Below are 14,374 nucleotides of genomic sequence, written 5' to 3'. Positions count from 1 at the left end.
TTTTGCCCCCTCTCCCTCCTCCTTTACCCCCGGTTGCTCTTCCCCACTCTCTTTTTTCCGTTCCTTCTTTCCTTCATTCTTTCCCTTCGATTTTGCCTCTTCCCAATTGTGCCTCTGCAGTGGCGTTTCCTGCTCTTCTTCTTTTTGTCTCTCCTTTGTACAGCGTCGTTTCCTGTCTAGAAAGATGAGGAATCTTGAAAACCCTCTCGAGCTGCTCAAGGCCATCCTCGTGCGCATCCCGCTCATTTTCAAAACCATCTTCTTCCATGGCATTCGCCTCTCCCCCGTCAAGGGCAAGCAGGATCTACGCACTGAATTGACAGTCGCTGTCATCCGCTCGCTTCTCAGCTTCAGCGCCTCCGTCTCCGAGCAACAGAAAGCCAGCATACGCGATCCCGGAATCAAAGGCCCTATGTGGGTGTCCAATGTAACACTTCCGCAGCCGGAGATCGACGTCCAGGACGCAGTGATGAAAGCCATTGAGGCCCTCAAGACGGGTGACGAGACCTACGATCTACCCGGAGTAGTGCCGGTCGAGGCAGAATGGACTGGCTATCGCAGTGGCGTGGACAAGAACGCACCGCAGCCCGATATCTCCGAGGAAGCCAAGTATGAGGAACTGAAGAAAGAATCGAAGGAAGATATGGTCATTCTTTACTTCCACGGAGGGATTTACTTGTGAGTGCTTGAGTGCTTCCTATGTTTCTCAAAATATACAACCCTTGGTATAGGCTTTCAGAAAAACTCACCGCTCCATAACTACAGTCTCATGGACCCCTGCACGCACCGTCCCACTGTCGCACAGCTCTCCAAACAGACGGGGGCGCCCGTCCTCTCCGTGCGCTACCGTCTGGCTCCCCAGCACCCCTTCCCTGCCGCCCTGACCGACGCGCTGGTCGCCTATCTCTCCCTCATCTCCCCACCTCCAGGCTCGCTGCACGACCCCGTCCCACCCAACAAGATCATCCTCGCCGGCGACTCCGCAGGCGGCAACCTCTCGATCGTCCTGTTGCAACTGCTCCTTACACTCCGCCGTGTACAGCCCACCATCCGTTTCCATGGCCGCGAAATCCCCATCGAGCTTCCAGCCGGTGTGGCCACCTCCTCGCCCTGGTGCGACATGACCCGCGCCATGCCATCGGTCACCCACAACGCGATCTACGACTATATCGACGCGCCGGCCTCCACGCCCGCCACGGACCCGTTCTACCGGCCCCTCGTTGTCCCCGAAGACGACATCTGGCCCGTCAAGCCCCCTCGCGTCGACTTGTACACCCACGCATCCGCCCTCCTTCACCCGCTCGTCTCCCCCATCGCCGGCTCGCCCGAGCTTTGGACCGACTCCCCTCCCATCTTCATGTCCATCGGTGAAGAAAGCCTGACGGACGAAGGGCTCGTCCTGGCCCGCAAGATGCACCGCGCCGGCGCCCCCATCGTCGTGGAGCAGTTCGAGGGCATGCCCCACTGCTTCGGGTTGGTGATGATAGACTCTCCACCCGGGAAACGGTTCTACGAGGGCATGGCGGGCTTCTGCCGCGACGCCACAGCGGCCGAGGGTGGCGCCGACGTCGTCAAGGCCAAGCGATCGGCTCGTGGCGGCGAGATCACCTACATCGGGTACAAGCTGCTGTATGAGAAGGCCGTCTCGTTGGAGGAAGCGGTCTCCCTTACCGATGAGGAGATCGAGGAGCGCTTGCGCGTCAATGCAATGTGGAGACAGGAGGGCGAGCGCGAGTTGCAGAGGGAGTGGGCTGAGAGGACTAAGCTGTGATATGACCTCTGCTTTTTACCACCCTTCCTTTTGTCTTTCTCTCTTCGTGTTCTTTCTTCCTTCTGCCCAACCTTTTTCCTTTGAGGTGAGAGGTTGCTGGTAGGGCGATTCATGCATTTTCTCGGCGTAAAATACCCTGTTAGATTTGTTGCACTTAGATGGTTTGAATTGAAATCTCTCTTGTACTTCTAATGCACTCGGTACTGAAGATCACATGATTCATGATTCATGCTTATTCTTTTCCCGTTTCCTCCGCGAGAACCTTGACTAGTCCTAACTCACTGGCACCAAGTCTACCTGATCACCTAGTATTAAGGTAACCACACTAGTCTGCCGGAAAAGGTAAAGTAAAAATCCATCGGCCGGATCATGCAGATCCCCGATAACCTTAGATAAGAGCCGCGGATGCGACAAGCACCTTACTGTTTGTCTGTCTGCCAGCCGAACCGATCCCTGACAGACAGAGAGACAGACTACACCTCAACCCTAAGGACAACGTATGAATCTAAATGCCATGTAACAGATGACGGAGGACAGATAACCTCAGAGAGCCAGTAGACTCAATTCAATTCAAATTCCAAAACACCATGCCGGGAAATGCAAGAAAAAATGATATCCTCGAACTTATACCTGGAATAGAATAGAATAGAAGTACTGTAGCATCCACAATCCCCTTGCACCATCCTTAAAGAATCTCATCATCGTCCATCGACCCGTCCTCTTCCCAGGAGCCGGAACCAGCATGGATGCTCCCGGGATTACGGCCTGCATTCAGGTCTAACTCCGGCACAGCCTCGGGGACGACCGGTCGTTGCTCTTCCTTGCCGGACCACAGTCTGGACGGTGAGAAGAAGCTTCGGCCTGCGCTGGTGGCGGCGATACCGGTTGATTCGGCGAGACTGACGACGCGGGTGCCGTGGAGGCGGATCTCACCCGAGAGATTCAGCGGGCGGGGGCCCTCCTCCACGTATCCGTCCCAGAGGCCGAGAGAGAGGGCGAGGAATCTGAAAGCGGCTATCGCGATGGTCCAGAGTGGGGCGAAGACGGTCGACAGATTGAGCCAGCGGTAGAGCATTGTTGGGATGACGTATGGGAATTGGGGCGCGTCGGGCTGCAGACAGTTGCCTTCGCAGACGTTCGAGACCAGAGGGTGGCAGTAGTAGCCGCACATGGTGGATTCGGAGTAGAGCCAGGCCAGGAAGATGAGCAGACACCAGCCGAGGCCCGTGGGCCGGAGGCGTCGGGAGATGGGATCGCGTTTCCAAAGCCGCGGGAAGGAGACGATGGTGTAAACGCGACCTTCGGTCTCGGCCTGGCACTTCGCGCAGGTGGTCGCTCGTGAGTTTCGTGATTCTTTGTTTGAGGGTGTAGTTAAAGTGTCTGCGTCGCGAGAAACCTGCTCCTCCAGACTCTTCAGTCCTGATTTCACCTTTTCAATGTTATCAGCAAGAGATTTTAGTTTCTCGTTCAGCCGGTCTAGATCCACGGTCTCGTTGTCGCCGGAACCTGCAAGCTCGAGTTTCTTCAGGATAGCCTTCTCGTACGCAGCATCATCCTCTTCAGCAGAGACACTGTCACTCGGTTTACCCTCAAGAAGCCCCTGGAGCGACTCGATCGTATCGTCGCCGACGTCAAGTTCTCCCTTGTTTGCTTTGAAATCCTGCAACACCGTCTCTAGTGCGCTCTTGGGTAAGTCTGGTTTGATCAATGGTCTCTTGTTCATCGGCTTCGTCTTCTGACCCGCTTTCGGTTGCTCAACTCGTTGCTTCGCCTGTTTGGAATCTTCTTTTTGGCCTTCCTTACCGAGGCTTCCGCCTTCCGGCCTTGCTCTGTCCTCCTTGAGCTTGTTCTCTACTGCCGGTTCTTCCTTGACGACGCTAGTCCCTTCTTGCTTCCGTTTTGCCTCTTCAATCTCCGGTTTGCTAAGGGCCTCTGGCTCAGAGGGCTCTGACACTTCGCTAATACGAGACTCTCGAGGCAGGAAAGATGATGCATGTCGGGTATTCTGTGGTGGCGATGGCACGATATCGCGCGACAGCTCTTCCGGGAATTTGTCAACTCGCTCAGTCATCGGAGTATCAATCCAAGCACCAGTCACAATCGGCGTTTTGTCGTAGATTCGAGGTCTCTGGGTGACTTTCTGAGCCTCTGGGGTTTTAAATTCGTCGAGACTTGGTTGTCCCGGACTCTCCGCCCGTGACAGCTTTCGGAGTAGATCCTGTGAGTCTCTCTTGGTTGGGCTTCGTTTGTTGAAGGTGGAGTTCTTGTATACCACGATCGGGGTGTGGAGGATGGATTCGCCCTCGGTCACTTTGTCGGCCTTTTGTTCCGAGGACATCTTATTCTGCGCGTCAGACAGCGGAACCCTGCCGTATCGTTCTGTCGAGCGTTCTCTGTCCACAGTCTCTCGTTCCGTAGCTCCCTGTAAGTCCCGGTCCGGCCTCACTCTCGGAGGCGAGGGGTCCTTCGACTTTTCCACCGTGGGACCCAAGGGGAGATCGCTGCGTCGCATCATCTTCTTCATCCAGTCGCGATGATAAGTCGCCCGGCTTGCCCACGTCGGAGGCATATTCAACGCGGGTCTGGGCCCATTATCATTATCTTCCACTTCCATCGCCCCTCCTTGGAGCTCTTCCTCTTCGTCGCGTCGCTGCAGGTTCTCCGAGGTCAAAGGATCCCGTGTCCCTGCATTGCTGAGGACAGGTGACCGACTGGATGTAGCTCTTTTCAGGCGCCGCTCGTCCTCGACGCGGTCAACCTGCTTCCGGCGCGACGATTCGTCCGCCACGTCATTCAGAAAGTCCGGGCTATCCGTTGCGAACCAGTCATTTCTCCTCCTCGCCGATGCCGACGATGCTCCTCGACTACGGTTGCCGCGTACATCGGGTAGCTGGAAATCGGCATCCAATGGGTCCTCATCGATAAGGCTGCCGGCATCGTCGATCTGCCGGTACGTTTCCGCGAGCTCGTTCGGGGGATTCGATACCGGCGACGACAGATTGAACAGATCCCGACCGGTGCCATATGAATCATAGCCGGCCGTAGCGTCTCTGTCCGCCATGTTTTCGCGATGTGATGTGTAATTGAATGCAGCTCGCAGGGAATCGGTGTGGCTAAAGGTACGGTGATGACGGGGAGAAGTGGATTCGTAGGGAGGGCTCAGGTTTAATGACGCGTCAAAATGGTCGGCAAGGTGAGCTTGACGAGCTCGTCGAAAGGGAGAGCGCTGCTCGTCGGTGGGTTGATCGTGACGATAGCTGCGACGCGAGAACGACGGCCGGTCGCTCCTGCGTTCGGGGGTGGAAGGCATCGTGACAAACACAGGCAGCAGATGCCCTTTAGGGGCGCCAGTGAATTTGGGCGGTGCGCTCCGGTCCGAATAACACGACACGCGACTTGAAGCAGGTGGAATGCTGCAGTGAATATGGGGGGGTGTCACTCTCTCATTCTAAAGCAACAGCAATGAGAATCGCGCCCAGGAGTCCGTTGCGGCCGCGCCCCGATCGGGCTTAGTGGGCTGGGTGAGCGTCATCTCCATTTCCCCCCATTTGATTAATTATTTTAGTATCTCATTACTACATATTTCCAAAACAGACAACCAGTCAATTGAACTACATCGTTCCACTGTCATTGACACGGTACGGATGAGACTATCACGCTGCCCTATCTCCTCCCCTCTTCTCTAGAAACGAATGGCTCCGAGCGCGTTTGAACTAACAACATGTGACCCGATCAGGCGAACCGATTTCGACCCCGTTGTTGGCTTCTTGTCACTATACTTTGCGCCTCTCTCGCGCGCAACTGATCACTTAGCGCAACTATAAAGGAGGACCGAAATAGCTACCTGCGTCCAGGTCAAAAGTCCTACGTCCTCCTCGAGCCTCTCGAACCCCTCCTTAGATTCCCCAACATCCCGGAAGCACGACCATCCCCAAGAAGAAGCAACAAAGCCTCAACATGGCCAAATCCGCACGACGAGGCCCCAAGGCCAAATCCTCCACAACCACCTCCTCCTCGTCAGGATCAGGTACCTCGACGCCAGCGTCCCAATCCTCGATGCCGCTCCCTCCCTTCACGAAAGCGCCAGCCACGCTCCTCCCGCTGCTCTCCCCCCTCTCCCCAAGCGAGATCTACCTCATCCACATCGACAGCACACCGATCAGCCTGAAGCAGAAAACCTTCCTCGTCCCGGTCCTCATGAACCTCGCCATTGTGTGCCTGCTTGCCTACCGGGTCTACTCAGTGCGACACATCTACCCGGCGATGTTCGCCTCGGTAGTCGGCCTCACAAGCTCCCTCTCGGTCGACACCTCGACGCTCAGCTGGAGCGACCTGTCAGGCGTCGTGCTGGGCCGCATCTTCACCGTCATGCTGGACTACTTCCTCGTCACGGTGCTCCTGCCCTGGCCGATCCGGTTCCTGTTCGGCCCCCTCCAGTGGCGCCGCCGCGTCGGGTTCCGCGACCAGGAGATCATCTTCCGCCGCAGCCAGGCCGGTCTGACCCGGCACCTGAAGCGGGACCGCTGGATCCGCGAGGACGAGGAGACGCGCGACCGCATCGTCTCGGCCGTCACGCCCGAAAAGGTCCGGAAGACCGGGTATCTCCTCGTGGACAAGGACTGGGACCTGGACTACGAGAGCATGATCGTGGCCCACGAGATGGTCGACGGCCACGGCCATTCCCCGAACAAGGACGACACCGCCGCCGTCCAGCTGGACGAGTTCCGCACGGCGGTGGTGGTGAACACCGACGCCCACGGCTGGTTAGTGTGGCGGGTGGACGACGAGAACCCGACTGTCGCCGCCGCGGAGGAGGCCGCATCGTCGAAGAGAGACCGGAAGGGCAAGGCGAAGCAGGAGACCACCGAGGATCCGATGCGGTCCGCCCAGCGCGATCAGATTATCGAGTTCCAGCAGAAGCTGACCGCCATGGGCAAGGAGGACCTGTTCTACCGCTGGGTCGAGCTGATCCAGTATGAGAGCACGAGACCCGGCGGGTTCACGCCCGAGAGGCAGATTTCGGCCATGAACCAGGTCAAGCAACTCTTCGAGGAGAACGATGTGGACTTCTCCAAGTTCTGGGAGGATGTCGGTGGGATGGAGGATTTCACGGATCAGCTGGATTAGTTGTCCTGGTTTTCCTTTGTGGTCTCAAATTTCTCTTGCAACTTTTTTCCTTTCAATTACTATGATTTGTTTCCCATGTAATATAGATAGAAATTTTTTACTTCATCCATTGCTCGAGAGAAGATATTTGTGCTGGGGAGAGAGAAGCTCCAGACATCAGGAGCATTGGTGGTGCATGGCGAGGCGTGGGATAGGTTGGCTTACGGGGGCATTTATCGGTTCCAATTTATGTTTCATTTAAAGCAAACCTAACCAAGGTCACAGCTCAAAGTTCAAGTGATGCGCATGTCTAGTTCGCGCCGGCTAATGGAGGGAGATAGAACAAAAAGAAAAGGAAATGAAAAGCAGCAAGAATAAAATAACTAATAGCAAACACGTGAGCCATTTTCATGTCCTAGGGTATCATATCAGGCAAAGCCTTTCACGTCATGCTCATGACTCAGTTCCTGTGTCCATCTACATTCAAAACATCCTCTCCCGATTATGGCAATACCACCTTCGTGAAGATCCGACTTAGTTGTTTGTTCTAAGCTGCGCCTGAGACTGTCTCAAATTATTGACGGCCGCTACTCTCCAGGCGGTAGTCAACAGACCACAACTTTTCCCATGGGCGATAGCGCGAGGTCCGTCGACTGGCCGGTGTATTGATGGACGAGACATCGACATCCTCTAGACGCACCGACGAAGAGGAGCTTCTTGCCCCGGGATAAAACGACGGCTGTTGACGGAATGGATTCTCAAGGACATGACCCGCACCCTGTGACGTTTCGTCAGCTCCCAAAATAAACCCCAGAGGGGCGTGCAATCGAGGGAAGAGCCGCAGCTATCTCGAGTTCTGCGGACCCTGGAGTGGGTTGCGGCGAACCTCATCGGCATTAGACGGTGCCTCCCGTGGTCGTGAGCTAGCAGCCACAGCGGCAGGGTCTTCCTCGGCCTGCCGGGCCAGATCGGTAGTAGATTCGTTGCCGCGCTGTGACGGCGTAGAAGGTGCCTTTTTAGAATTGGAGCTGTTTCGCCGGCTATCGAGGCTTTTTGACAGGGTCTTGGCGACGTCCCCTCCGGCGGAGGTTCGCTTCAGTCGGATGCTACCCTTAGCGTCGACGTGCGCCGGCGCAACGGTGCTCTTCCCCAGACCCGGTGTCGCGGGGGCCCCAGGCTTCTCTTCTGTGGCATCCAGAAGGTACCAGCGAAGACCGTCCGACAGTTCAAAGGGGTTCTCATCGTCGAAGGAGGTGCCATCGCTCACTTCCTCGATGGATCGTCGGTCAGGATTGGCACCGTTCATAGACTTGGAAAGGTCGACAACCCGTTCTTCGATCTTGGTGATGCGAGCAAGCAACCAGTCCCGGGTCTGGAGTTTATGCACATCTTGCTCGCGCAGGAAATAGTGGGGCGCGCCGACGTTGAACGCTGCCCATGACCGGATCGCTTGGTTCCTCGTGGGCAAAAATAGAGCAAGGTCGCCTTCCTTGAAGGACCGATACGCGATCTTCTCGTGCGCTTCACTTTGCGTCCGGTGGTATTTGTCGCGATACCCACGGGCCTCCTTCTGCCACTTCCGAGCGAGCATCTCGATGTCCTTGACGCGCTTGACGACGGCATCACCGAAAATGTCCACGTCAAACTGGTACAAACACTCCATAAAAGCCATGAACCTATCAGTCTCCTCCTCTTTGGTTTCGGCATGCATCCAGGTCAGAAGACTCGCGTCTGGCTTCACAGGCACCATTCCGGACTGGTTAAAACTTTCTCCTGTGAGCGACATGGTATTGGCCACCTTTGAGGCTCTTTGAACCACAATATTCCCGTCTTGCCGGATGGTAATAAATCCGAGCTGCTCGAGCATGTGCTCCAGCTTCTCGACCTGCGAGAAAAGTTGTTTCGAGAGTTGTTGAGACCTGAGCCCGCATGTTTCAGACCGGACTGTAGCCCGTTGCTCGGCTTCTGATATCGCCTCCACCTTCTTTCTCCAGGTCGTGACCTCTTCTTCTGACTGACGAGCAAGGGACTCGACCTCGGCCAATCGTTGAGAGAGGTTGGTCAGCTTTCGTTCTTCCTGCGTGACGCGCTCTCGGAGAGCATCAGAGCCATTCTCACCCGCGGCAAATTGGGTTTGGAGTGCAATGAGCTTTGATCGCTCATCATCCAGCTCAGACATCACAAGCTCTAATTTGGACTTCTCCTGCGCTAGCTCTTCGCGAACGCGAGACAAATCCGCTTCCCGTTCATCTACACTCTTCCGCAAGTATTCGGCCTCCGGCCCCATCTGGTCCAAACGCTCTTCAAGCTCTTTGTACTCCGCTGCAGCCTTCAAGGCATTTTCCTCCGCATTCTTAGCATGAATAGACAGTCCTTCAGACAGCACCTCGATTGCCTTGATGATGTCCAGGGCCTTGGCAGGAACAGAACCCCCCGGAGACAGATTCATGAAAGCGGCTTGTAGGGAATTAAGGCTCTCTCTTTCCATCTTCTCGTTGTCTGCAATGAGGTTCTGTAATTCAGTTAGACGAGAATCAAGATCCTTGGCCGCATCCTTGTCAAGCTCCATTTGCTTTATTAATTCAGTAGCTTTGTGTGATTCTTCTTCGGCGCGGGCGTGAGCATCTTGCAACTCTGCTTCAAGCTGGTGAATTCGCTCATCAGTATCTTGCTTATCATGCTCACGGATGTCCAGATTCCTGTCTAGCTCTTCTTCCATTTCCTCCGTACGGATTTTCAGCCGTTTTAGTTCGCCCTCGAGGTATCTTCTCTCATCGTCAAACTCGCGCTGCCGGGCTTCAAGGTTGCCAATAAGATCTTTCTTCGTCGACTGTTCTTCCTGAATTTTGTCGGTGTTCGATTGGCGTTCTGCATGCGCTTCTTTCTGCAGCCGCTGCACTGTGTCCCGCTCTGCTGCCAACTCCGCTTCGAGATGCACAATGCGTTGAATGAGCGCCTTTTCCTCAGGTGACTGGTTGGCAGACATCCGTCGTGATGACACGGAAGATCGTCTAGAAAGGGGATCAGGATGAGGTGACGCGGGTGAACTCGGAAAGTCTAGCGAGAAGGCTCCGCTAGACGGCCGACTCATATGGCTCTGGCGATGTAGAAGGTCTTCCAGCTTTCTTATACGACTTTCAGAACCTTTCAGCCTCTCCTCAAGTTTGCCCTTTTCGTCCCTCAAGCTTCGAACCATGTCATCGCTGCGCAGCAAGACGGAGCTTCGACTAAGATCAAAGAGACTGCCTTGCTTGAAAGCCTTCGATCTGCGGCGCTGTAAGCGGGTGGGGGTGTCCAACTCTTTGTAAAGCTGGCTAAGATCCTGCGCCAAGTTTGCCATGCCAGTCTTGGTCTTCAGGTCCTCGATGTATGATTCAATTTCCTTTCTGCTGACAACGGGCCATTCATACTCCTGACCTCGTAGATTGACTTCAATGCCAGGTGTTGAGGTATCCGATGTTGATAAAAACTCCCCCATGTTCTTCATCCACTTTTTGCGGCGCCGCTGTTCCTCCTCGCGAAAGACTGACATCTCTTCCGCTAAGGTCAGAGAATCATTCTTCAGCTTGTCACTGAACTCACGACGTCGCGTTGCTTCAATCAGAACGGAACCGTAGACCATGGGCATGTGGAATACGGAGTAGATGATGTCAAACGCGTCGCTTCGGAAGTTGAGGTTAGTGATCCGGGTCTGCACATCAGCCAGGCGTGACTCGATCGACGAGATGAGCCGCATGTGACTAGAAGCCGCTTTAATCGCGGCGTTATACCGATTGACAGCTTCTTCCAGGCCAGCCTGGATTTCGCTACCGATGTCCAGCAGCGATGGAAGCAAGTCTTTGGTGTGGCTGAGTGCGAGTCTAGATATATTGGCCAGCGCTTTTTGATTATTGGACAGAGCCAGGACATGTTCGTAGTCGGATTGTATCTTCTTAGAGATGGTTTCCACTTCTTGCAGCAGACCATCCACATCATCCACGCCGGTAGGAAACGCATCATCCACCAAGCGTTGTGTATCCGCTGCAATCTCACCCACGCTTTTCTCAATATCGCTAACGTCTTGCGCAAAGCGCGCAGACTCCTCTGGTGCTTCCTCGCCGGCCCTTTGCACTTCTTCCACGTCCACATAATTTCTCAGGGTTCCCATCAGCCGATCGTCGCTCTTGGTCGGCGTTGACGGGCGGCCCAGGAAGTTGAAATCTCTCCGAGCCGGAATGTTGTCCAACGATGCAAGAGCTTTCCTCCATCCATCCAAGGCCGCGTGCTGTTCCTTCAGCAAGTCATTCGCCCATGTCTGCGCCTCTTGAAAGCGGTGTTCCAGAGTGCCCACATGGGTTTTGAGGTTCTCGAGAGCTACACCGGCCGCTCGGTTGATGATGTCTGTTCGCTCGTTGTGCTCATGAATTTGTTTATCCGCGGTTGCGCAGCGTTCTGTGAGGCTGAGGGCCCAGTCTTTCCTGGCACTATAAAGAGCCTTCCATGCTTGTAGGTCGTTTTGATTGGTCAAGGTATCGGGCGGATCATCGCGGGTGAGTGGTTGCGGTGGAGGGAGTTCCGGAAGCTCGAAGGTGTTGGGCTCGCTGACATAGCGTCTATCGTACACGAATATCTCGCTCTGTTGGTGAAAGAGTATTAGCCGATGGTACAAGGGGAGGAAAGATATTATTGGTGGGCTGTGTGAATGCGTACCTCCGTAGCAAGTGTTTGGGTCTTGACATTTTTACCCCGGGCAGTCATCAAGATCTGCCTTTGCGGAGGAATCGAAGTGTTGCGGGTAATCCATGTCCGCAGTGCATCTGGTCTGGATAACAAATCAGACCGCGTCAGCTTACTGTCTGATAGGAAGGGCTCTCTGAGGCAAAGGGGGGTTGGAAGCCGAAGAGTGACAGTCTCAAGGATCCAAAAGGCGGCGGTGATAGAAGAGGAAGCTGTGTAGACAAGCAGCGACAGCAGCAGCCAGAGATAACATACGAGGGCAAAGACACCGGATCAGCCTGAAGATGCTCACCGGTGTGAGCTATGTAGATGTGCAAAGACATCCCCTCCTCACCAGGCGAGCAGCGGAGAATTGAAGATGTTGCTCCAGAATGGAGTCGGGAGAAGTTGATGGAAGGGAAGGAATGCGGGAAGGGAGAAGATAAGAAGAAGGAGAGGAAGGGGGAGATCGGATAGAGCAGCAAGAGTGTCAGTCTGACCGTCAGTAGCGAGTCGGTTTAATAAATAAGGTATGACTCCAGAAGCTCCCTCACTGCCTGTCTGTCTGTCTCTCCCCATGGGCCCAGGTCTAGTTCTAGCTGGGTATGTACTGTAACTGAGACGGTCCCCCGGAACCGCCCACCGCAAGGCCGGGAACTCCACCGCCCTTAAGCCAGCCCAGCATCTGGACGGTCGTCGATCTTCAAGATTGGTTTCCCTTTCATCCAAACGGAGAGAAGAACGCTGGAAGACAAAAGCCTGGAACAAGCAAGCATCACACGAGAATTCTTTTCTCCGACTTGCCACGAGGCCTCGTTCCATGACATCTGAAAAATCCCCTTCCCTCCCTCACCTGGGGCCAGGTGAGCTGGCTTTGTTGAATCTTGCGACCGATGATCCACGCGATACGGTATCGTTGTCGGACAAGGAGGCTTTGATCCTGCAGCTTTATCACCAGATCCAGGAACAGCAACTGGAAAAGGCACTACTTGAGCAAGGTATATCTGCGCGCATAACTAACCCGTCTCCTTCTTTTTCTATGCTTCTTATCTACTCGTATCCCATCGCACTGTGCACTGTTTACTAATAATTTCCCATAGATACAGATCTGCTCTCGGGTGATGATGCTGAAGAGCAACTAGCCATAGCGGAACGCGAGCTACTGGAGGCGAGAGCCACCTACACAGTCAGGAGAAAGGCTGTGGGAACTGTTCTTATGACTGATCCTGCCCTAAAAGCCGTTCATCTGAAAGCCACCACTCCAGCCGAAAGGTATTTTTGCTTCTTCCGATATGTTCCTCCGTGCTTCACCAGCCCTACCCTACCGTTCTTGCTTCGACGTCCTGTCGCCCGTCTCCGCTAACAAGCCGTAGGGTTCTTTTCCGGCTGATCAATCGTCGCGATGTGCTCTCTATCGTGCATGAAAATCTAAATGCTATGCAGACGGCGACTTTTCGAAAGCTCACGGGGCTGGAGGTAGAGAATATTCAGCTCCACCAGAAGAATCAAGAGCTGGTCCGCGAATTATTGTCGCTCAGGGAGGATGATGAATCCTGGAAGGAGGACCTTGATGACCCGGAGCTCCAGGGGCAGCTCGAGCAATTGGAAACCGATCACCGCAAAAGCAAAGCGAGATGGGAGGTGATGAAAAGTATCGCAAGTGCTATGGTGGTAGGGAGCGAAGTCAACTGGGCTGAAGACGAAACGCTCACAGCCTTGGTTTTAGATGAGTCTGACGATTGATGTATGATACTGTAACTACGACGGACAGAAGGGGGTTGTTTTTCTAGCGTTACTTGGATCAGGCGTTACGGAAGGAAAGCTTATACCCTTGATGAATGGTTGATTGACCATCGCGCAGTGGCAGATGGCAAGATTTTTACGGTCCCATGTCTCGCATGCGACATATCTGATCGATCGAAGTGATCTGACTGAGCGAATTCAAAAGTCCGCTCCGGACGATAGTAACTGATTAGTAAGACTCGGCAGGACGATCTTAGGGAAGTCTGACGAAGTTACGGGAGTACAGTGCTCGACTAGCACCTAGTGGCGCTGAGGATGGAGGTGTGAAGAATACAGAGTAGACTGAGTGGTGTGACCCACGTGACATCATGGCCCACCTTGGGCGAAGGCAAACTACCGAGTCTTCGTCATACGGTGGGCTGGCTGACTGGTGTACTTAGGGGCAAAAGCCTGCAAACGGTAACCCAAGCCCATCCATAATGGTGAGGGAACCCTTGCAGGAGACCGAAACAAAGAGACAAGAGGGAAAACTGACAGTTGAGCTGGGGCGGTCGCAGTCACTGCAGGAAAGGAAAGAGAAAAAGCCGCCAAAATCGGGCCAGCGTAAATTTTGCATGTGAGCAGAGGAGATTTGCTCAGAGCCTAGTTAGGAGTAGGTAGAGGGAGGGGGGTGGGAAAGCGAAGGAACTGAACAAACCAAAGAGAGGCCGGCGTTTCCACCTCGAACGGTAGACCCAAGCAACGGAATCAATGACCCCCTCACTATGACTGACTGAGAATTGAGAATTACTTACAGGGCAAGGCGCGCAGCTGCTTCAGTTACAATACATACTCTCAAAGGTTGTACATAGTACGCGGATCCAGTATTTTGCCGATACTGTCTGTAACTTTCGGATGTTGTTTGCACTGCGGAATGTGGTGGCATTTGCGCAGGTGCAGGACGTCGCCGGAAGCTGAGGTTGATCTCTCTCTCCCTCTTTCTCAAGTCTCTCGCTCTCCTAGTACTCTATGCAACCCTCACAATAGATCACTGCAACCCGCCTATATTTGTTTCTTTGG

General features: G+C 54.3%; 5 protein-coding genes across 5 annotated transcripts; 3 read left to right on the top strand and 2 right to left on the bottom strand.

Moving 5' to 3' along the window:
* Window positions 1-98: 98 nt before the first annotated feature.
* BO97DRAFT_468344 (alpha/beta hydrolase) lies at window positions 99-1,771 on the top strand (the record flags this gene model as incomplete). The annotated part of the gene is made up of 2 exons (XM_025699733.1): window positions 99-678; window positions 766-1,771. Exons 1-2 carry the CDS (start codon window positions 185-187, stop codon window positions 1,769-1,771), a joined length of 1,500 nt encoding a protein of 499 aa, XP_025554569.1. The 5' UTR covers window positions 99-184.
* A 656-nt stretch (window positions 1,772-2,427) lies between these two features.
* Window positions 2,428-4,339, bottom strand: BO97DRAFT_403407 (uncharacterized protein). The gene has a single exon (XM_025694724.1). It carries the CDS (start codon window positions 4,293-4,295, stop codon window positions 2,457-2,459), a length of 1,839 nt encoding a protein of 612 aa, XP_025554568.1. The 5' UTR covers window positions 4,296-4,339; the 3' UTR covers window positions 2,428-2,456.
* A 1,017-nt stretch (window positions 4,340-5,356) lies between these two features.
* On the top strand, window positions 5,357-7,216 carry BO97DRAFT_475793 (uncharacterized protein). Its single transcript, XM_025700437.1, has 2 exons — window positions 5,357-5,409; window positions 5,508-7,216. Exon 2 carries the CDS (start codon window positions 5,729-5,731, stop codon window positions 6,896-6,898), a length of 1,170 nt encoding a protein of 389 aa, XP_025554567.1. The 5' UTR covers window positions 5,357-5,409; window positions 5,508-5,728; the 3' UTR covers window positions 6,899-7,216.
* A 352-nt stretch (window positions 7,217-7,568) lies between these two features.
* On the bottom strand, window positions 7,569-12,154 carry atg11 (autophagy protein ATG11). The gene is made up of 3 exons (XM_025690571.1): window positions 11,849-12,154; window positions 11,567-11,678; window positions 7,569-11,492 (listed from the first exon to the last, which is right to left on the bottom strand). Exons 1-3 carry the CDS (start codon window positions 11,914-11,916, stop codon window positions 7,722-7,724), a joined length of 3,951 nt encoding a protein of 1,316 aa, XP_025554566.1. The 5' UTR covers window positions 11,917-12,154; the 3' UTR covers window positions 7,569-7,721.
* Window positions 12,155-12,290: 136 nt separating this feature from the next.
* On the top strand, window positions 12,291-13,332 carry BO97DRAFT_468340 (centromere protein H). The gene is made up of 3 exons (XM_025699732.1): window positions 12,291-12,570; window positions 12,673-12,844; window positions 12,946-13,332. Exons 1-3 carry the CDS (start codon window positions 12,393-12,395, stop codon window positions 13,313-13,315), a joined length of 720 nt encoding a protein of 239 aa, XP_025554565.1. The 5' UTR covers window positions 12,291-12,392; the 3' UTR covers window positions 13,316-13,332.
* Window positions 13,333-14,374: the final 1,042 nt, after the last annotated feature.

The sequence above is a fragment of the Aspergillus homomorphus genome, assembly GCF_003184865.1.
Source record: "Aspergillus homomorphus CBS 101889 unplaced genomic scaffold BO97scaffold_5, whole genome shotgun sequence".
Classification (NCBI taxonomy): Eukaryota; Fungi; Ascomycota; class Eurotiomycetes; order Eurotiales; family Aspergillaceae; genus Aspergillus; species Aspergillus homomorphus.
Note: the sequence above shows the minus strand (reverse complement) of the source record. Positions and strands in the feature narration are given on the sequence as shown.